Source organism: Schistocerca piceifrons, chromosome 5 (assembly GCF_021461385.2).
Source record: "Schistocerca piceifrons isolate TAMUIC-IGC-003096 chromosome 5, iqSchPice1.1, whole genome shotgun sequence".
Classification (NCBI taxonomy): domain Eukaryota; kingdom Metazoa; phylum Arthropoda; class Insecta; order Orthoptera; family Acrididae; genus Schistocerca; species Schistocerca piceifrons.
The window spans coordinates 77,034,270-77,058,958 of NC_060142.1; the positions used below are offsets into that span (position 1 = coordinate 77,034,270).

The following is a 24,689-nucleotide window of genomic DNA, read 5'->3' on the forward strand; positions in this document are numbered from 1 at the left end:
GAGCTAACACAAAGGCTTATCAAAATCATTTCTTCCATGTGCCATTTGCGAGTGGAACAGGGAAGGAGGGATTAGTTAGTGGTACCAGAAATATTCTCCACCATACACCATGACGTGGCTTGCAGAGTATTGATGTAGGTGTAGCTAGAAAACCTGAATGTGGATGGCTGGATGGGGATTTGAACTGTCATCCTCTCAAATGCGAGAGCAGTGTGCTAACCACTGCGTTACCTCGTTAGGTTGTTGGAGATGAAGAACCAAATGTGGGGTGATTTATGTCAATTACATTAGAATGTGACATGCTACATATCATTCAAAACACCACTCCCAGTCACAAATTTATTTTGTTTGAATGACAGTTTTTATTTTAATTTCTGATTACTGATGCTCACAAATGAGGAGCACGTCACTGAAATGACAGTACTGCATCTTTGTAGACCAGTAATGGAAAAAAACCAGTGCACTACATCCTATATCAGCTATTTTTACTGTTGGATCAGATAAAGCAGGCTTTACTCACCAATGTGATTCACATTAGCAAGCAACAACAGTGGATGTAGAGACTTTATATGTGGTTAGCTGCCAACCAATCCACAGAAAAGAAAAAAGCCAATCAGTCTAACATTTTCAAAGAAGGAAATGAACAAAGATTAGAGTTTAATGTCCTGTCGACAGCGTGGTCATTAAAGACAGGACAGAAGCTCTGATTACAAAAAGATGAGGAAGGAAACTGGCCATGCCATTTTCAAAGGAAACAACCCAACATATGCATACAGCAGCTTAAGGAAATTACAGAAAATTTATATCTGGATGGCTGGCCAGGGGTTTGAACTGTCTTCCTCCAGAATGCAAGCCCAATATGCTAGCCACTGAGTGTCATTTTCAGCTCAGTGGAATCAGAGGGCAAATTAAATATCACATCATAATTTTAACTCTGTTTAGTTTTCACATGTTTTCTGCACTTTGTGTAACTTATATTATACACAATTTGGTTACCCAATGTAAAGCAAACATGTAAAGACAAACTAGAATTAAAATTATGATGTTTCATTACAGAATAACAGAACAGTGAGGAAATACAGGTGCAGGTCTGACTGCAAACAGAAAACTTAAACATAGTTTTACAGATAATCAAGAAACTTCAGACAGAAAATAAAGTGTAGTTTTAAAAAGCCACGCAAGATATTCTACAGAAATCATCCAAGTCTGTGCACCACGTGCTGACATTATGAGGCTGAGGTGAAAGACCTATACAAAAAGTCGCTCAAACTGATATCATAAAAACTCATTACAAAATGATACTGGGTAATTTTAATGCAAAAAGTAAAGAATGATTCTTGGCAAGAAATTTTGGGTATTGTATTAGAAATGACAGAGGTCACCCATTAGTATAAACTGATGAGAAGATAACCCACTTATCTTTAACACAATTTTTAAGATGAAAACAAATACAAAATTACTTAGGGAAGCTTAAATATAACTAAAACTAAGACAGATTATATTTATAAACAATAAAGAAATTGTGTAGGATGTAAATGACCCATTTTATCAAACAGTAATGAAAATAATACAGGATGTGAATGTCCTAAAACATACTTGAATCTCAAGTGATTGTAGAGTGGTAAGATGAAGAGTAAAACAAAAAAACCCTTGTCAGATAGAAAATTAGAATGTATTTAGGAATAAATAAAGCAACAAGCTCAGTGTATTACAAAATCAAATAAAAAATGCTGGATGTACGAATAAGGCTAAAGAAAACAAAAGAAACTTTCAACTAGAATGAAGCAACTATCAATCATTTGACTGTTACAGATGTGATTGTTACAAATACCATTCAATGCTGAGTCATCACCACCTAATCCAACTATCTGCCTGTACTGAGTACTTGTGTTCTGGTTTCTATAAAGTAGAGATTTTCCCAACTGGTCCACTTTGGCCTGTGCTGAAGATTTCTGATGCTCCGGCTCAGATTTTTCAATCAACAACCTTGAAGCAGAGTAGATTGCTACTCATGACATAGAGGAGACATTGAGCAACAGACAGGCACAAATCAAGTACACTTACAAGTTGACTTAGATGTCAGACAAAGTCTTTCCATGCACTAAGAAAAGAAAAAAAAAAACACACACACACACACACACACACACACACACACACACACACACACACACACACACACACACACACAGAGAGAGAGAGAGAGAGAGATCTGGGCATCGATGACGAAATAGATGATAAATAATGTTATGTCAAATTTCCAGTTTTTTAAAAATATCATATACAAGTTAGGTATTTTAATCCTACAGTCAGTGTAGTCATTCATGTCAAGTGAAATGACAAAAATAGAATTTGTGTGTCTCCAAATAAATGTACATAACAGAACTCTATAAGTATATTACATCTTTTGTTATGTTTGTGCCTTTGGAATTGCACTGTCAAAATTAGAATCACACTTTTACTTTGTTTTCATTCATTATAGACTCTTTTTTTTATAATTACTTAGGATAAATTTGCTTTCATCTTCCCTGTCCAGTTGGCAATGACTAGCAATGTTTCTTTGTGTAGTAGGTGTTGAATGAATCATACATCTATGCATTAGCACAATTTTCTTGGAGTAAACCATCACAATAATATTTGTTAAATACAACCCCCCCTCCCGGTAAAGAAGTTGAGTCAACAAATGTCTTCCTCTGTCATTCCTCCATTTTACTGCTTAAGCTTCAACATGTTTTCTTATGTGAATCACAATTACCAACCTATTTCACTCAGTTGATGTAAAATTAAACTACAGGGGGGCGCACAATAAGTCACTTGATTTGTTACATGAATAACACATTTGTTACATGAATAACACATTTGTTGTTGACAAGATCTGTAACTTATTGATGTAGAAGTAAAGAATACAGCTTGGAAATACAATCTAAAGAATTACATGTTCAATATGACTGCCATTTTGGTCTACAACTTCTTCAAGCCGCACACATGCATTTGTGATGACTCTTCAACACAAATCTTCTGGAATGGTGCACCGTAACTCCACAATGATGGCCCTAAGTTGCACGGCATTTTCGGGTTTTCTGTGGTACACCTTCACTTTAAGGAACTCCCAAAGGAAGAAGTCACATGGGTTAATCCAGGCTGTGGGGCAGCCACATTCCTCCTCCTACGTAACATTCTGGAAATCTATCTGACAATACCCTAAGTGTAGGAAATCATGCACACCTTTGACAGTAGAGGGGGCATACTCCATTCCACATGAACCACTGTGTCTGCACTGGAAGACATGAGACCACGAGTTGAGGAAAGAACTGGTTTTGCAGCATGTGTAAATAGCGTTCACCAGTTACTGTAGCATTGAAGAAGAATGGACCTATGATTCCATGGCTCGACATCGCGAACCACATGCATACTTTCTCCCTGTAGGTGTCTTTTGTGTGGATTATTCGTGAAGGTTCACATGCCCAGAATTGAACATTCTGTTCATTCACAACACTGTTCACATAAAAATAAGCTTTTTCAGAAAACCATGTGTTGTGTAGCACTGCCTCTTGGTCTTGCTCAACTGCCCACATTCCAAACTGCGGTCTCCGCTCCTTATCTCTGTCAGTAAGCTTATGCACCACAGTCATCTTGTATGGATACAAGCGGAAGTCAGATTGAATAATTCTTTGTACAGATCGGCGTGAAATTCCCAACTCTGCACTGGGTCTTCTTGTTGATTTACTCAGACTATGAGTCAAAGCCACAAACTGCTTCAATGTTTTGCAACAAATGTATGGTCCATGCATGTGGCTGCTGACATTTCAAAACAGATCCAATACCTTCAAATTTTTGATGTAATCTGCATGTTGTCTGTGGACTGCAAGCCCACTGTGTGCTGAAATGTAACACTGTTCGTCACTGCAAACAGTAACACAATCTCCGTCTTTTGTGTGATGGTTGGGTTGGGTTGTTTGGGGAAGGAGACCAGACAGCGAGGTCATCGGTCTCATCGAATTATGGAAGGACGGGGAAGGAAGTCGGCCGTGCCCTTTGAAAGGAACCATCTCGGTATTTGCCTGGAGCGATTTAGGGAAATCACGGAAAACCTAAATCAGAATGTCCGGACGTGGGATTGAACCGTCGTACTCCCGAAAGCGAGTCCAGTGTCTAACCACTGCACCAACTCGCTCGTTTTTGTGTGACGGTCAACAATCCTTTCGCCGCCATCGCTGCAACCTGAAATGATGGACTCATAATGGAAGCGATGAACTCGCAATGACATCTGGCGTAATTTCCATGAACTGCACTGCAGCTGAACGCACAATTTGAAAGCTGCAGCCCCAACAGTATACTTGTAGGATCAAAATTCAACTGGGTGACTTATCGAGTGCCACCCTGTATACACATTCAGAATGTGAAAAAATAACTTTGCTACCATTTCATAGATTTAAGTACTGATCATTTCAATAGCATTTCAGAGCAATCAGTTACCACTAAACTTGCATTTAGCAAACACAACTTGCAGTTTTTCAATTTTTGACCACTCTTCCTTTCAATCCTTTCTAAATCTAACCTTTCTGTGATGTTACAGAGACTGATAATACAAGTTGATTCTAAAGCACTGTCAACCAGAGGAAAAAATCTTCCTATCTGAGCATAAACATGCTCCTGTTTAAAAGACACGGATTGAAAAGTGGGTTACTTGTGCCTCAGTCTACATTCCTCAGCACCTCTAAAAACTTCCCCAAAATGTTTAGCATGCAAACTTATTTGCACTCTTTTTAACATGCAACTTACCTCTTACTTCCACATGCACCCCCAACTGTAACATGCTCACAGCCATTAGTCCATTGCAAGTCGCTTATCATCCACCCTCTCTTACCCATTCTCAGTCACTCATTCAGCCAGACTCATTGTCATTATCTTTGTGTGTCTCCCTGTCACTGTCTCACAGCCACAGTCTGCTTTATTTTGACCTACCTCTGCTATCTCTTCCCAGAGTCAATGTTTCCCCTTTGCTCTCTCTTACTGCCACTATACCATTCATTCCTTACCACAGCTGTTTTCTCTTTCACTGTCATTATCTCTCTCTTCCATGTTGTTATTGCCATAAACAGTCTTTCATTATCACTGGCTCTCACCCACTTCCATTTTATTCTTCCCTTTATTCCTCTCCCACTGGCACTGCCCACTTCACTCTTTTCCTAGCACTCTTCTATCACTGTCACCAATGTTCCACTGGCACTGTGTCCCTCTCTTTCTCTCATACTGCCATTGTCTCCTCCATTCTTTCTATACCACAACCACTGTTTACTATCATCCAGTATTTGTTACTTTTCTGTCTTTTCCACTGCCACTGTATCCTCCTCTCTCAGCACAGAAAAGTGCAAATATGTTTGCAGACCAAACTTTTTGGAAATTTTTTTATAGGTGCTGAGAAGGGTAGAATGAGACACATGGTATCCCACTATGGTATCCTGCTTTTTAGTCAGAGTCCTTTAAACAGGAACATATTCACTTTTTTGTGCTCCAATAGGGACATTTCTCTGCTGATTCTGTTGTTTTCTCCCTCTCACAACAAGGGATGTCACTCATAAGAGTCAGTAAAATTTTGATAGTTTACTTACGTGAAATTAAAGTAACGGTGACACTTTACAGCATATTTCTCCATGCTGCACCACTTTATGAACTACATTTTCACCTCACATCAGGTTTTACATGCGTAATTTAGTTTACTAGTAGAGTAACTATGAACATCTGTATCTCAGAAATGGGCAAAGATATCAAGGCAATTTTCAAGGTTGTCCGAGATCTGGATCTATGAATATATTGAAAAAAATTACACCCACTTGCTGTGCATAGCTGTCTGGGAATCTGTGGCTTGGTTTTGGTACCACATTTCTGGTCCAGAAACCACATTTCTGGATTTCTGGTCCAGAAACCACATTTCTGGGCCAGAAACCACATTTCTGGGCCAGAAATTTAAATTTGAAAATCTGCTGTGGTTATTTATTATTTAGATTTCGCCTCATACTGTATTTTATGTGCAAAAGTAGGGTAACTTTGAAATACTGTACCTCAATAAAAAATAAAGATAGCAACAAAGTTTTCAATGCTGTTTGAGAATGGGATCTTAAGAGCACATCGCACAAATTTCAGTAATTTGCTGTGCATAGCTGCCTGGGAATCCATGGCTCAGTTTTGGTATGAGAAAATGATAAAGAGCCTCCTTTTTTTTTATTAAAAAAAATTGGTAGGGGACAGCCCATGAACTATTGGGCCTCCATGAGCACCTCAAGGCCTACCACAGACCACATAAAGTGCAAAAGTAATAACCAAATTGCTCCATTTGTCTAAGCAGGAGGAAGTATGTAATATTCATATTCTGACTGTACTGTAGGATAGTGACACTAAGATGATCCTTGTGATGGTCCATAGCCCAAGGGCCATCCACAACAATGGATCCTATCTTTCTACCACTAATACAACCAGACATATGAGCCTAGGAGAATCCTGTTCATATGTTTCATGTTTTGGGACATATAAGGTAGCGCATGCTGTTGCCTGAGCACCAGTTAATATAACTTATCCTCATTCTACTTTCTTCTGAAGTTTTGATTCTTTTGCCCGTTTCAGTGCTACATGTCACTGGCCCATAATTGTGATGCCACAGAAACAAGACAACACTACCACATAAGTTACTGAAATAAAGTGTATGCACCCACTCCTAGTAGGACTTAATCTCTGCTGCCACAACTTCACTGCTCTTTGCTGGTTTGTTGAACTCAATTTCTGCTGCTGTACTTGTATCCCCAATAACACCCAAGATGTAACTAGTTCAACTGTTTCTGAGCATATATGTTTTCATGCCAAACCTACTCTGCTTGGGTGGAATAAATTGTTTGAAAGATAATTGCCCATTTCAGCTACAACAGAATTTTGACAGCAGCAGAAAATGGTATAGTGGGAGAATGTTTGTTATGAAAAGAAAGGTATAACTAACAGTGAATTACTGTGAATAGTTCAATGATAGGATCATTCTCATCACATCATCAGTAAACCTATGACATTGTCACAAACACAAGATGGGGAGAGAGAAAGTGAGTATATGAGGGCACTGAACAGAAAACTCTCTATGAAAAATTAAGTAAAAATCTAATAGCCCTGTGGAATGAATAGAAGACAGTTACAGGAGAGTAAGGATTAGCTGAAGGAATGAGAGAGGAGGAAGACTCAGAGTTGTGCAACAAATTTCAGCTAGTCATTGTTCAGGAATCACAAGGAAAGACAATATACTCGGAAAATGCTGCAGACACTGAACAACATTATAAGAAGCTGACTTGTGGAGCAAGAGGCAATTGTTAGTGTTTTGGCACCTTAAAGTGGCTAACTAACTGGGAGAAGAATGTAGGCAGCCTGTGGCTGAGTGCCAGATGTGGGGCTTTTCTCAAAGCCGGGGTTGTGCTTGCTTTGCTGAAGGGTGGAGGTCATAGGTTCCAGATTACATAATGGCAGCTAAAATGGTCAAAATGAAAGAAAAATATTATATTTTCAATGAAGTTACATTACAGACTCTACACACGTGATTCAGAAACATGAAAAATCACCATGATGAGATGATCTCATTGCAACTTTAAGGATAATTTTAGTACTAATATTTCAAAAGTTGAAACTGTTTACATAAAGCACATGATAAAACTAATAACAACTGAACTATTAGAGTGATCTAATCATATGAAGTATAAAACGAAAGCTGATGAAATCAGTAAACACCACAACAAGCTAGTGTGATGGATATGTATAAAGAATTACAGACACATTTATTAAAACTTGATATGCAAATATACCAGTCTATAAATTCTTCATAGTTACATGTAATATTAAGCCAGTTTGAGTTTCCCAGGTCCTTACTCAATCATCATAGTGTATCAGTACCCACAATTTACTATTTTGTATGTATTTATAAATTTACGTAGTTTACTCACACTGAAAAATTGGGTTTAGACATTCTTCATGAGCTGTTAATAAATTGTTAATGCTGCGTTGTTATTTTAGTAAGAGATCATAAAATGACCACAATAATTGTATTCTGTTTTCTAGTATCTTATATGCATGTGTAGTTACCTTTTGATATGAATGCTGGTCATTATTTGTCTAACTTGGATTCAATAGTGTGTGCATCACTTAACTCCAGATGATGATGGTGGAGACAGTTATCGAAAGCTTCAGTGCCTTATTTGAAGTGACGTGGCTTGTAAACCATGAAAGTTTTATTTAAACACACCACTACAGAACACTCCAATGACACATTACAGTTAGTGCTTACAGGAGAGTTATAGAGCACGCATAGCCAATTGTCGTCGTTCGTCGATGTTGGTGAGTGTACTTTTGTCGAGTGGCTGTCTGATCAAGCACCTGTGTGAGTTAAATAGTCTAACATTTCACTGGACTTTAAATACTCTGTGTGTATGAGTTTCAGATTGACTTTTCACGACTTAAATTATTTGATGGTGCTTTTGACAACTGATTTTGTGCAACTGTACAAGCTTAAACTTTGTTTACAGGATTTGTGGCTGCTATGAATTGTAAGTATTGCTACCATTGATGTGTATTCAGGGTACCAAACTTTAATTTTATGTCACAGTCAGTATTGGGAAACAGGACTTTTGGCCTATTGATGTTTGCAGTTGATTTTTAGTAACTGTGCAGTTAAATGAAATTTATCCATGTGTGTTTTTGTATTTAATTCTCTGTTCACATTCTCCATTTGAATCTGCAATTTATGTGAGGTCACTGTTCATACAAATATTCATTTCGTTTAAAATATAATACTCCAGTTTTGTCAGAATCATTAATTGTACAGGATCTATCCTGTAAATTCTGCATTATGTTTGATGGTGCATGACTAACCCATCTGATAATCATAAATCAAATTAGCAAATTAAGTTGTGTACTGACCACACCAAAAAAACCTGTAAAACCATTGGTGTGCTCATAACAGGGAGATTCCATCTGGGTTACATCATGCTGAGACAGATTCCAAAATCTGAAACTGGATTGTAAGGCATATCCCAGAGCAGACACAAACTGAGATTGGAATTTAATAATGTTTAAGAGTGGGTTGAGTTTTAAGACAAAGGGGAAGAAAAATCAGTGTGCAAGGAAATGGAATACTGAAGAACTGAGGAATAGAGATGCGAATTTTAAGTTCTCTGAGGTTGTAAATACTGCAGTAATGAGTAACACAGCACGCTGTTCAGTTGTCAAGGAATGGACATTTCTAAAAAGAGTGATCACAGACAATAGACAGACAAATATAGATCACCACCACCACCAAGTTTTCTCCTATATTAGCAGGTCCTCTGCCTCTCCATTTTCTGTGATCCATTGCTTCCTTCTTAAGGCTGTTGTATGTTGTACCATCCATCACGTCATCCAGTATCTGAAATCTCTTCCTTCCTCGCTTCCTTTTCCCTTCTACATAACCTTCTAAAGCTCTTTTTATCAGTCCATCATTCTTTCTTAATATATGTCCAATCCAATTTCTTTTTCTTCTTTTTATTACATCTAGTAACTGTCTTTTCTCTCCCACTCTTCTCAGTACCTATGCATTTTTTACTCAGTCCATCCAACTTATTCTTTCCATCCTCTGCCACCATGTCCACATCTCAAAAGCCTCCAGCCTTTCTCTGTCTTTCTTCCTCAAAGTCCATGTTTCAGCACCATACAGAAGAACACTCCATACAAAACACTTTATGAGTCTTTTCCTCGGTTCTCTGTCCAGACTGCTGCAGAAAATTCTCCTTTTCTTATGAAATGCCTCTTTTGCCATTGCTATCCTTGTTTTAATTTCTATTCTGCACTTCCAGCTGGTGTCTATCCTGCTTCCAAAATACTTAAAATTTTGCACCTAATATTTCTCCATTCAGCATAATTTTTTTTATTTCTTTATTTCCTCCTAGTGCCAATACCCCCCCCATGAACCATGGACCTTGCCGTTGGTGGGGAGGCTTGCGTGCCTCAGCGATACAGATAGCCGTACCGTAGGTGCAACCACAACGGAGGGGTATCTGTTGAGAGGCCAGACAAACGTGTGGTTCCTGAAGAGGGGCAGCAGCCTTTTCAGTAGTTGCAAGGGCAACAGTCTGGATGATTGACTGATCTGGCCTGGTAACAATAACCAAAACGGCCTTGCTGTGCTGGTACTGCGAACGGCTGAAAGCAAGGGGAAACTACAGCCGTAATTTTTCCCGAGGGCATGCAGCTTTACTGTATGATTACATGATGATGGCGTCCTCTTGGGTAAAATATTCCGGAGGTAAAATAGTCCCCCATTCGGATCTCCGGGCGGGGACTACTCAAGAGGATGTCGTTATCAGGAGAAAGAAAACTGGCGTTCTACGGATCGGAGCGTGGAATGTCAGATCCCTTAATCGGGCAGGTAGGTTAGAAAATTTAAAAAGGGAAATGGATAGGTTGAAGTTAGATATAGTGGGAATTAGTGAAGTTCGGTGGCAGGAGGAACAAGACTTCTGGTCAGGTGACTACAGGGTTATAAACACAAAATCAAATAGGGGTAATGCAGGAGTAGGTTTAATAATGAATAGGAAAATAGGAATGCAGGTAAGCTACTACAAACAGCATAGTGAACGCATTATTGTGGCCAAGATAGATACGAAGCCCACACCTACTACAGTAGTACAAGTTTATATGCCAACTAGCTCTGCAGATGACAAAGAAATTGAAGAAATGTATGATGAAATAAAAGAAATTATTTAGATTGTGAAGGGAGACGAAAATTTAATAGTCATGGGTGACTGGAATTCGAGTGTAGGAAAAGGGAGAGAAGGAAACATAGTAGGTGAATATGGATTGGGGGACAGAAATGAAAGAGGAAGCCATCTGGTAGAATTTTGCACAGAGCACAACATAATCATAACTAACACTTGGTTTAAGAATCATGAAAGAAGGTTGTATACATGGAAGAACCCTGGAGATACTAAAAGGTATCAGATAGATTATATAATGGTAAGACAGAGATTTAGGAACCAGGTTTTAAACTGTAAGACATTTCCAGGGGCAGATGTGGATTCTGACCACAATCTATTGGTTATGAACTGCAGATTGAAACTGAAGAAACTGCAAAAAGGTGGGAATTTAAGGAGATGGGACCTGGATAAACTAAAAGAACCAGAGGTTGTACAGAGATTCAGGGAGAGCATAAGGGAGCAATTGACAGGAATGGGGGAAATAAATACAGTAGAAGAAGAATGGGTAGCTTTGAGGGATGAAGTAGTGAAGGCAGCAGAGGATCAAGTAGGTAAAAAGACGAGGGCTAGTAGAAATCCTTGGGTAACAGAAGAAATATTGAATTTAATTGATGAAAGGAGAAAATATAAAAATGCAGTGAATGAAGCAGGCAAAAAGGAATACAAACGTCTCAAAAATGAGATCGACAGGAAGTGCAAAATGGCTAAGCAGGGATGGCTAGAGGACAAATGTAAGGATGTAGAGGCCTATCTCACTAGGGGTAAGGTAGATACCGCCTACAGAAAAATTAAAGAGACCTTTGGAGATAAGAGAACGACTGGTATGAATATCAAGAGCTCAGATGGAAACCTAGTTCTAAGCAAAGAAGGGAAAGCAGAAAGGTGGAAGGAGTATATAGAGGGTCTATACAAGGGCGATGTACTTGAGGACAATATTATGGAAATGGAAGAGGATGTAGATGAAGATGAAATGGGAGATACGATACTGCGTGAAGAGTTTGACAGAGCACTGAAGGACCTGAGTCGAAACAAGGCCCCCGGAGTAGACAATATTCCATTGGAACTACTGAAGGCCGTGGGAGAGCCAGTCCTGACAAAACTCTACCATCTGGTGAGCAAGATGTATGAAACAGGCGAAATACCCTCAAACTTCAAGAAGAATATAATAATTCCAATCCCAAAGAAAGCAGGTGTTGACAGATGTGAAAATTACCTAACTATCAGCTTAATAAGTCACAGCTGCAAAATACTAACACGAATTCTTTACAGACGAATGGAAAAACTAGTAGAAGCCAACCTCGGGGAAGATCAGTTTGGATTCCGTAGAAACACTGGAACACGTGAGGCAATACTGACCTTACGACTTATCTTAGAAGAAAGATTAAGGAAAGGCAAACCCACATTTCTAGCATTTGTAGACTTAGAGAAAGCTTTTGACAATGTTGACTGGAATACTCTCTTTCAAATTCTAAAGGTGGCAAGGGTAAAATACAGGGAGCGAAAGGCTATTTACAATTTGTACAGAAACCAGATGGCAGTTATAAGAGTCGAGGGACATGAAAGGGAAGCAGTGGTTGGGAAGGGAGTAAGACAGGGTTGTAGCCTCTCCCCGATGTTGTTCAATCTGTATATTGAGCAAGCAGTAAAGGAAACAAAAGAAAAATTCGGGGTAGGTATTAAAATTCATGGAGAAGAAATAAAAACTTTGAGGTTCGCCGATGACATTGTAATTCTGTCAGAGACAGCAAAGGACTTGGAAGAGCAGTTGAATGGAATGGACAGTGTCTTGAAAGGAGGATATAAGATGAACATCAACAAAAGCAAAACAAGGATAATGGAATGTAGTCTAATTAAGTCGGGTGATGCTGAGGGAATTAGATTAGGAAATGAGGCACTTAAAGTAGTAAAGGAGTTTTGCTATTTGAGGAGCAAAATAACTGATGATGGTCGAAGTAGAGAGGATATAAAATGTAGGCTGGCAATGGCAAGGAAAGCGTTTCTGAAGAAGAGAAATTTGTTAACATCCAGTATTGATTTAAGTGTCAGGAAGTCATTTCTGAAAGTATTCGTATGGAGTGTAGCCATGTATGGAAGTGAAACATGGACGATAAATAGTTTGGACAAGAAGAGAATAGAAGCTTTCGAAATGTGGTGCTACAGAAGAATGCTGAAGATTAGATGGGTAGATCACATAACTAATGAGGAAGTATTGAATAGGATTGGGGAGAAGAGAAGTTTGTGGCACAACTTGACCAGAAGAAGGGATCGGTTGGTAGGACATGTTCTGAGGCATCAAGGGATCACCAATTTAGTATTGGAGGGCAGCGTAGAGGGTAACAATCGTAGAGGGAGACCAAGAGATGAATACACTAAGCAGATTCAGAAGGATGTAGGTTGCAGTAGGTACTGGGAGATGAAAAAGCTTGCACAGGATAGAGTGGCATGGAGAGCTGCATCAAACCAGTCTCAGGACTGAAGACCACAACAACAACAACATAGTGCCAACACTTTTGTTTTACTTTGTGTTAATTTTCATTCCCTAATTTTTTTCCATTAGCTTCAATGGTGTCCACTAAATCCTGTAATTCTTTTTCCCCTGTGGTTAGAAGGACCATGTCATCAGGAAACCTCAAACACCCTACTCTTCTTCCTCCAATTTCTACTCCTTTGTCATATAATGAGCATTGGTCAATCATACTTTCCAAGTAGAGGTTGAAAAGGGTAGGTGATAGACAGAATCCTTGTCTTACTCCTTTTCCTAGTCCAATCCAGTTTGTACTTTCTCCTCTCACTTTAACTGAGGCTTTGTTATTCAGATATAACAAGTTTACAAGTCTTCTGGTTTTCCAGTCCACTCTCTTTTCCCTCATTATAGTCGCCAGCTTGTCCCAATCCACATTGTCAAATGCCTTTTCTAGATCGATGAAGCACATATAGAGGTCTCTTCCTTTTTCAATAAACCTTTCTCCCAAGATTCGTAGGAACCCTACTGCATCTCTGGTGCCCGAATTCCATCTGAAGCCAAACTGCTCCTCTCCAAGATTATCCTCCATTACTTTTTCAAGTTCCTTATTAATTATTCTTAACATCACTTTGGCTGCATGTGAAATGAGGCTCATTGTCCTGTACTCACTGCATTTCTTGGTCCCTTGTTTTTTCAATAATGGAATCATTACTGTTGTCAGAAAGTCCTCAGGCTATTACCACTGTCATATTTTATTATATAACCTTAATATTTCTCTTATTCCATCTTGGTTCAAGCATTTTAATATTTCTCCTGGTATTGTATCTGTACCTTTGCCATTTTTCATTGCAGCTATGGCAGATTTTACTTCTTCCACTATGATGGTTGGTCCTTTCTAGTCATCACTTACACTGTTCAGTGATTCAAGTTCCAGAGTTTCTGGATTGCGATCTGTGTCATATAGCTCTTTTACACTTTCTTCCCATCTCTGGAGGACATCATCACGATCTTTGTACACTACCTCTTCGTCTTTACTCAAAATTTCCATAGTAGCACTTCCTGCTCTGTTTTGTTCCCATGTCATAGTCTTTACTCTGTTTTATCATAAGTTGTATCTTCCCTTCCTGTCCAGTTCTTCAATTGCATCACATTCCTCCTTTAGCCTTTTTTTTCCTAGCCTGTTCTGTTTCTCTTCACATTTCATTATTTAACCTTCAGTACATCATTCTTGCATTTTCAGTGTTCTTGTTTTAAAATTTTCTTCTCTCCTCCATCTTGGAAATCATTTCTTATGTGACCCATGATTTTTTTGCCCTTTTCCCTTTAACATATTCTATATTTTGCTGTCCTGCTTTAATGATGCCTTCTTTCAGCATATTCCAGTACTCGTTGACGTTATCAGGTGGTTCTTTGTGTCATAATGTGTTTAGAAACTCAAGTGACAGCATTTCTGTAATTTGTTCTTTGTTGGATCTTATCTTCTCTAGATCCCACTTCTCCAGCATGGTCACCTTCTTCAGTTTTTTCATTCTTATTTCTATATCTGCCATAAGTAAGTTGTGGTCGCTATTAATATCTGCACCTGGTAATGTGTGCATCTTCCTGGTTCCATTCCTGTATCTTTCTTCTACCAGTATAAAATCGATTTGGTTTCTGTATTTATCCCCTGGTGATTTCCAAGTGTAGAGCCTCCTCTTGTGGTTTTGAATCATGCATTTGCCACTATCATCTGCCTTTCCCTGCAGAAGTCAATTAGCCATTCACCTCTGTCAATTCTCCTTCCAAGACCATGACTGCCTACTATGTTTCCCTCTTTCCCTTTTCCCACAATGGCGTTCCAGTCTCCCATTACTATTTTGCAGCATTTTTTATTTTCGTCCATTATTCTCATTATTACATTGTATGTTTCCTCTACAATTTGGTCATCATGTTCTGAAGTTGGCATATACACCTGAACAATCAGTAAATCTTTTTGTGCTCCTTTCAGCCTTACACCAATAACCAGGTCATTTGCATAGTCCACATATTCCACACATTTAGCCAATTCCTTTGTCATAATCATTTCTACTCCATTCATTCCTTTTACTTCTCCTCCTGAGTAGTACAATACACATTCATCTGACTGTAACTCTCCACATCCATTCCATCTTACCTCAGCAACTCCTATGAGGTCCATAAGATTCCTTTCCATCTCTCTTTTAAGGTTGTCTAGTTTTCCTGCTTGTACCAGAGTTCTAACATTCCACGTACCAATTCTTGTTTTGATACAAAGAAAATATCCAAAAAAGAAATCTAGAGTGAAAGAAGAAACAATTCAATTGATTGACAAAAGAAAAGGACATAGAAATGTTCAGAAAGGAAAATACATAGAGCAATGTAACTCGCATAAAAATGAAATCAGTGGGAAGAGCAAGAAAGCTAAAGCAAAATGGCTGCAGGAAAAATGTGAAGAAATCAAAAAGGAAATGGTCAACAGCAGACAGGTGCAATATGTACAAGAACCAAAAGGTAATATAAGAATGAGAAACCAACAGAGAAGTGCTTGAATTATAAAGGATTATGGCAAGTATCCACTCTCTCTTTCCTTCTGTTAAACATTTACCTTCTGAAGCAATGACAAAAATAAAAGAATGATTCAGGAGAGGGGTTACAGTTCTGGGATCAATCAAAAAATTAACGACATCAATTACCTCAGTGAAAGCAAGTAAGATTGATATGATCTTCTGAAAGGGGTTAACAGTCTTCTGAGCACAGAATAAGGACAGACAGTAAACCAAAGAAAGATAAAAGTATGGAGAAGTAGTAGATATGACATTAATGACAAATTTAATATCAAAAGTGCAGGCCACATAGTATGCAAAGTACAGGTATTCTGCTATTTTTCAAGTGAAATAACGCGTCAAGGACAAGGCAAGGTGCAGTGGATGCCAATTACCAGAGGAAAAGAAACTATTTCTCACTAAATGAAATGTATTAATAATGCCTTAATCTGAGAAAGCAATTTCTGAGAATATACATCTGAAGCATAATATTGTATGGATGTGAAACATGGACTTTGGAAAAACTAGATAAGAGCGAAGAAAGGATTATATGGAAAACAATGGTTAGAAGAACTTATAGGATTGCAGAACATGTATTACGATATCAGGGAATAGCTTCCATGGTATCAGAGGGACCCATGCAGGGCAAAACCTGTAGAATGAGATGGAGATTAGGATGTCAGGTGTAGAGATTACTCTGAAATGAAGAAGGAAACTCAGTGAGCTACATCAAACATCTGATAAATGACGACAAAAAAGTTTCTAATTTTGAATACAAATCCTGCCCCCATTACTGTCAGTATTGTCACAAAAAAAAGTGTTTAAAAATATATCTCTGGACCAACAGTTGTTAAAATCCTCCTCGTGTGTGTGTGTGTGTGTGTGTGTGTGTGTGTGTGTGTGTGTGTGTGTGTGTGTGTGCGTGTGTGTGTGTGTGTGTAACAACACACCCTCTTATAAAATACTTGTTGTTGTTGTTGTTGTTGTTGTCATTGTTGTGGTCTTCAGTCCTGAGACTGGTTTGACGCAGCTCTCCATGCTATTCTATCCTGTGCAAGCTTCTTCATCTCCCAATATGTACTGCAGCCCACATCCTTCTGAATCTGCTTAGTGTATTCACCTCTTGGTCTCCCTCTACGATTTTTACCCTCCACGCTGCCCTCCAATACTAAATAGGTGATCCCTTGATGCCTCAGAACATGTCCTACCAACCGATCCCTTCTTCTTGTCAAGTTGTGCCACAAACTCCTCTTCTCCCCAATCCTATTCAATACTTCCTCATTAGTCACGTGATATACCCATCTAATCTTCAGCATTCTTCTGTAGCACCACATTTCAAAGGCTTCTATTCTCTTCTTGTCCAAACTATTTATTGTCCATGTTTCACTTCCATACATGGCTACACTCCAAACAAATACTTTCAGAAACGACTTCCTGACATTTAAATCTATACTCGATGTTAACGAATTTCTCTTCTTCAGAAATGCTTTCCTTGCCATTGCCAGTCTACATTCTATATCCTTTCTACTTTGACCATCATCTGTTACTTTGCTCCCCAAATAGCAAAATTCCTTTACTACTGTAAGTGTCATTTCCTAATCTAATTCCCTCAGCAGCGCCCGACTTAATTCGACTACATTCCATTATCCTCGTTTTGCTTTTATTGATGTTCATCTTATACCCTCCTTTCAAGACACTGTCCATTCCGTTCAACTGCTCTTCCAAGTCCTTCACCGTCTCTGACAATCACAATGTCATCGGTGAACCTCAAAGATTTTACTTCTTCTCCATGGATTTTAATACCTACTCCGAATTTTTCTTTTGTTTCCTTTACTGCTTGCTCAATATACAGATTGAATAACATCGGGGAGAGGCTACAACCCTGTCTCACTCCCTTGCCAACCACTGCTTCCCTTTCATGTCCCTCGACTCTTATAACTGCCATCTGGTTTCTGTACAAATTGTAAATAGCCTTTCGCTCCCGGTATTTTACCCCTGCCACCTTCAGAATTTGAAAGAGATTATTCCAGTCATAAAATACTTAAAATGCTGAAATACTACTGGACTCTGGCATGACTGGCTAAACAAACATCACATGCACAACTGGCTTTGTGTTTCCCAATAGCAGGAAAATTTGCTGCACAAGATTATGTCATGGAACACTACTGAGAGAATGTATCCAAAGTATTCAATCAGTACCATCATTAAGTCAACAGACTGAGACAGATTTCTACGTGCAAAGCAAGTAGAACTTACGCAAGTCCTGGTACCATCTCAGTTTGTTATCCATCTGGATGCTCACAAACTTTACACATTAAGCCTCCTTCAATGTATATACCCATTGAGCCCTACTTTTAGTACCTGTACGTCACTAACAACAGCAACACCTGTTAATCCAGCTGTTACAGATGTAAATGCCATCAGCTGTTCATCTCACCCCATTATGATCACTGCTTCCATCATTATAGGAAGCAAAGGAAGATTGCAGCAGCTACCAATGCTATCTGAACCTGCACATCCAGGTATGTAATGTAACTTATCCAGTATGCAATACACATTCATGCTGTCATCTAGTATCAGAATCTGTTAATTCATACACCAGCTAAACCCACTCGCTGGTCCCAGTAACTTGGCACAATGAAATCTGTAGTCATTCTCTAAACATTTCAGTGGAACTCACTTAAGCGTTTTTCAGCATCACATGCAACATACTTAATCCTATAGTGCTTGGGTCACAGAGTTTGATCACGGGGTTTGATCATGTGGCAATGGTAGCTGTTACAGTTACATTTCACCTCAGAAAGTAGTGAATCAGAAACAGGCATATGAGTTACTCTGCTGCTGAGTGGTGCTCCATCTAAATGAGTAGTTCTTCAATGGTTTTCAATGGGTTGAACTCGAGGAGATGGGGACTGAATCGACCAGAGGAGCAGAGTTAACTTTCACTTTATCCTCCTTGTTTCAGTGAGGTTTCTATTTCTGTGAGGATTTTCCAGCCTTTACTTCTGGGACAGTAAGGACCATTTGTTTCTATGACCTGCAGTCTGTGGCTCTGTCAGCCATTGGTTGGTGGTACACTGTTGGTATGTTTTGTCCTGGGAGAAGGGCACCTTGGCAGGTGTCCTCTTCCCTGGTGATGTCAGAGGAGGACGAGGCATCTCCGGCTGCACCGATGGGGTGGTAATCACTGGTGCTGTAGGTGTGACAGTTGAGGGAGTTGGTGCACCCTCCCCTGAATGATAATTGACATATCTAGGACCAGCAGTTACTGTCCAACAATTGTCGTCATGCTAGGTGTGACCTTTGACACACTGTTTGCAAAGTTTGAGCTCATACTGGTCAGATGGAGTCGTTCAGACTTTTTCTCAGCTTCTTAATAAGACAGGCAATAGAATGTTTTATATTCCTGGATTTTCTTCTCCTCCTCGAAAACTGAACACATCATCAAAAGAGGGAGAAGGTGTTGTAAGTGGTTTAACACTTGTGGGGAGGTTTTCACAAGGACTGCTGTCATGTGTTGGTTGGTTGGTTGGTTTGGGGGTTCAAAGGAACCATCCTGGCATTTACCTGAAGTGATTTAGGGAAATCACAGAAAGTCGTGTTGTTCCGCCACACGTTTCACAAGTAATGTCATTAGTACAACAGGACGACATGTGTGCAAACCTCTATCTCACAGGAGCACGAAAACAGGTTTTACATGACACCTAAAAACCACTACCTTAATTTTCTCAGGTAAAACATATCTGCTGAAGGCTAGGATGAAAGATCCAGTGTCCAGCCTATTGTCCTTAGGTCCTCTGGATACAACGGATTCCACACTGCTCTGGGTAAGCAAGATTCTTCTTCTGTTTGTAGTGAAAGGTCCTGATTGAAGATGACACCTTAAATCCTGTCGAGTCTGTTATGAGGAGAAATGGTAACTGGTATTATCCCTGAGCTTGTCACAGGCCTGAAGTGCCTGCGATGGGTTAGCATATAATGCTTTGGTCAACAAACATTCATTTCACATATTACCTATTGCTGTGACTTCTCTGAACAGATCCTGAATATATTTAATGAAAAACAATGGCTTTAGTGTTGCAAAAGATTTCCTGTCAGTTCTGGGACATACCACGAGATGAGTGTATTGTCCACCTCCATTTCTCCTTGACTGAATCTCATCCTATGGCATAGCCAGAGACATAAACACTACGTGGTTGTAAGTCTCTGTGTCAGAATTTTGCGTTCTGTCTACTGAGGTGGCAGTGTTGGCATTGCCACCAGTCTGGATGAGTTTGACCCATTTCACTGCAGATGAATGAGTTTGACCTGCTTCATTGCAGATCTTGCACAATGGTGCCACTCACTCCAACTGGGAACACTCAGCACCAGTGCCACCCCACCAAGGCAAAGGTTACCTGGCACTGTATCAATTGTCCAGAGTCCCAGATTGGACAGGCACCTACTTCTTGCCATTCATGGGGAGGTAACAGCTCAGATTTCAGCAGTGCAGTCCCTGTGTAGTCAGGAGGCTACAGGCCCCCCCCCCCCCCCCACACACAATGAAGGATAGACTACCGCACTCTGTTTCAGATGTGAAAATAAATCTCCTCTAATAGTAAGTGCAGAAGGTCACAGTGCATGGTGGATATATTATGCGCCATGTAAGATGTCCTCCCCCAAATAATGTGCCCTTCTGTGAAATTTAGAACAGTGGTGGCTGAACCCTAAGAGGGGACCATAAGTAATTATGCCAAAAATTTGAAGGAAAGGTGAAATGAACACAAACTAATTCTGGTCCTAATAATGGCCCAGTCATCAATGTTAAGCTTCACTAGGTATACAACACAATTCCTCTCAGTCACCTGTTACGACAGGCAAGGAATAATCAGGATCTATTCTAGTTCCCGATACCGCAGGAGGCTCCAACATCCTGATGCTGATTATATCATTAAATATTTAATAACAGTACCTTAATTTGACAATGACAGGAACCTGATCTTCAACTAGCTGTCAACGGGGGGCCTTTTTTTATATTTTGTAGAAATACTGCTTCATTCACTATTAGCTTTAGTTTGACTTGTAAAATGTCCACAGATCATTACAAATATTCATAACTCCACTGTTGGTCTGTCTGTCAGTATTTCTACTTCATTCTGTTACCCCTCTCTCACATCACTGAAAGGAGAAATTTGTGCTTGTGTTCACTACCTATGATTTTCTATTTATTTTTCTTGTTTCCTGTTTGTCTCTTTTTCCTGATGAAGAAGCAATTGTTTTGAAATATGTGCTGCTTCAAGTGTCATTGTTTGCATTTGTAGCTCTTCATGTTTCAGCAATTGCTACAACGGCATGCCTATCTCGAATTAGTATTAACCTCTCTTTTCTTTTGACAATCCAAAGCTAAATCCTAGACTTTCAATTGTTATCAGACAACGGGAGGGCATAAGAAAACAGATCTGTTTATTGGTACTGTATAATGAAGTAAGTAACTCAGTATAAATCACAACAGTGGATAAGGAAAGACTTAGGGCAAAGTTTTTGAATTGAACTATACTGACCAAATAAAGTTATGCATCTTAAGAAGCTATAATAATTTATTTTAATTTATTTACATTGACGTCATGATTTTCTGGGAAAGATTTTCTAGTAACAAAAGAAAAGGAGAGAACAGCAACTGTAGAGAGCAGTGGTGAAAGAGAACTAGAGTGACCAGGAAATCAAACTATAACAACATTCTTCCCACTTGAGCCACACAACAGATAAAAATGGACTGCAACCAATCTCCTTGAATAATAAGAAACAATGAAAGGTTTCGATGCAAGGAAAATCATAATCCAAGAAGAACAAATTTACAATAGCAAATCATTGGCAATTTTTGTTCTAGGAATAGTTTGAAGGCATAATCCAACATAATGACACATCAGCCTAATACATCTCCTCCGCAAGAAGACATTGCAAGTTTGTCAGATATGAATACTGTAAGAGATAGTCTTGCATGAAATGACATAATAATTATATAATTATCCCACAGCACATGCCTAATTGCTAAGGAGGGGGTAGTCAAGATGCAAGTCATTGCAGATAGAGCACTAAACTACTGGGTTATGAGAAGGGGAAGAAAATTGATTGTGACCATGTTCATGAAGCCATCCCAGAATTTATCTGGAATGATTAAAAACAGAAAAGCTTTGCTAAAAGAGATAAATTTCACAATAACATCCTCATGAAATTGATTTGGTTCGTCCCTTGGTGTTTCTACCTGACTTCTCATTAAAGTTTTAGTTTTTATGCTTCTCTTTGCTTCATTTTTGAACAGATTTTCATTCATAACCAGTTAGAAAAAAAGTCAAGATCATAAATAAGTGAGATATTCTGTGATCTTGAGTTTTCTTAAAACAAAAATGAGCCACATAATATGCAACAATGGAAAATCCAGAATGGAATGTACCAATATTACGTTACACGTTTGAAATTGCCTCACCCACCCGTCCACCTGTAGCCTTCTCAGCAAAGCTAGGTCATGTACAGGTACATGTCTGTTGTCACGACCTGAAAAAATGTTGATATTGAAGTATTCGGGCAGCTTTACTTAGCTTCCCATATTTGTTTTTCATCTATGGCATCAGCGAAACAATTAGTGCTTGTAAATTTCTGAATCACCATCACTGTTGTCCTTGGTACCAAAAAATTGAAGCAGCCACCTTAGACAGCTTTGCTATGTTTTGATCACCATTACATATCTGCCTGAAGTGGTCCGAGTTCATTTTGATTATCAGCCTGAAAAATTTACACAGGAGCTGTAGTTCTAGCAGTTACAAGTGTCTCCCACCACTTCAGTTGTATTTGATCGGAGAGTTGCAAATTAGCAGGGCTGAAGGTTAGCACTAATTAAACAGATAACTAATATCTGTAATATTTGCCCCCCTCCATGCACCCATCCACTACCACTGACAAAGAGCTCAAAACCACTTCAGGAAGAAAATTCTAGCCAACAGAAGCTTTGCTGCACACTTATGCATGGAGAAAGTTTGCAAAATAAGACAGAATTTAATGACAACACATTTGGATTATTAGTGTATAAAATGAAATTTTAAAAAATTGAAATTAAAGTCAAGTATCACTAAAACAGTAACAAAACTTGATATTACTTTTCACAACAACAAAATGTTTAACAACAGTATATGCTCACATTTAGATGTCGCACATAGTTGGGACTGAGATAGCATAGTCTGTAGTAGAGACGTGAGGAAACCTAATGCCGATACAACATGTAACATACCAGTACCAGGACACCATCACTAAACATGTCTATTCCCTCAATGTTTCTGTGACTGCACTGCCTACCACTTTCTCACCATGCATGTGTCATAAAAACCATTTTGCACACTACAACAGAATTCATTGATGAAGAGCACATTCCTACAAAGAGCAAATGGTCTTGCCTTGCTGCTTTCGAGATACTTAAAAGCTCTGCAGACAACTATCTATTTCACAATTTCATTGTGACATCAACTCCAGATAACAGTCCTGTTGCCGAAAGATTAGTCTTGGTCATGAAAAACATTCCTGTCTCTCAGAACCATCAACAAAGCCATGAAATGACGCTTTGTGACGTACTTATTGCTGCTGAGACTGCAGTCTACATCTGAGCTGCTCGAAGCATCTGCTGATTCTACCCTGAAAAATATAGCCAATAATGCATTTTTGTGGCAGTAAGTGTACATTGTGAACTTGAGTAAGTAAGTTCATCAATGTACTATACTCTCCTGACTGCAGCTTTAGCTCTAAAAACACTGATTTTCATTGTCCTTCAATCAGCTGCCTAATCAAAGCAAATGATGCTTCTTTCCTATACAGGAGAGACAAGTTCAGTTGAGAATGACTGTTCACTTTTTCTATTTTCCTCATCATGCTTCACTTCTGGGCACTAGTGCAGTTCCCTTGACAGGTGAGGAAAAAGAGGAAAGGACAAAATGTACACCAGTAGGAGAGTAGGAAAAGTGACTCAATATCCTAGACCACTAAAAATAAATTCAGTTATAGCAATAAACTTAACAAGTTACTGGAAAACTATATAGAAACCACAGGATGAAAATGCAAATAAAATACGTAGAAAGCCAAATTTCACAGTAGAACTCTATTTCATTTCTTTTGTTTCATAATTTATTTACAAAGAAAGATTACATGAAATCAACATAGCCCAACAACAAAAAATTATAAAACAATTTTTAACAACACTTATAAAAAAACAAATAAATCCTTAACTCACAGGAACAACAGAAGGTGATAAGACTGGCACATTTGATTTATTGTTCTTTAATTCCTCCAAGTACTTGGCACGTTCAGTTAAGTCCAGAAACTGCTCTCCTTCATATATAAAGTGATGGTACTGTGGATCAACTGTCACAAAAAAGTAAACACTTGTTACATGTATGTAAATGAAATCACATGTTGCACAATATACCACAATTTCTTAACTTAATTAAAAATTAACGATTCATCTTGCTCCATTATTCAGCACACCAAAAATGGTCGTAAGACCTTCTGCTGAGGCACTCAGGTGTTGTGTAGGATAGAGTCATAAAACTGGATTTTGATTAAGTACCTTTTCACCACCTTCAAAAGACGATGTTGGCTACTGATGGAAGACATATACTGAATTTGGAGTCTTCCATCAATACTGACATCAGCACGTGAAGAACAGTCTACACCTTAGTTTTTACAGCACCATCAGAAAAACATTTGAGAGCCTTATCAAAATTTATATTTGGTAAAAGCTTTATAGAACACACTTCACATATCTGACAGGACAGGCCATGACGTTCTTACTTGTACCCTAAGTCATACATATTAAGAGCTTTTCCTACACAATAAAACTAACTTCACAAATTTTTTAATAAATAAAAATTTAAAGGATTCACTAAAATAACAAAAGGCACTCAGTAAGCTTGT

The 24,689-nt window shown here is 38.8% G+C and overlaps 1 protein-coding gene across 1 annotated transcript in view; it reads right to left on the reverse strand.

Annotated features, from left to right (window-relative positions):
* LOC124798243 (interleukin-1 receptor-associated kinase 1-like) overlaps nucleotides 1–24,689 on the reverse strand; it is a 151,768-nt gene that overhangs the window by 82,143 nt on the left and 44,936 nt on the right. The window contains 1 exon segment of the mRNA XM_047261560.1: nucleotides 24,007–24,137. Coding sequence (XP_047117516.1) covers nucleotides 24,007–24,137 — 131 coding nt within the window.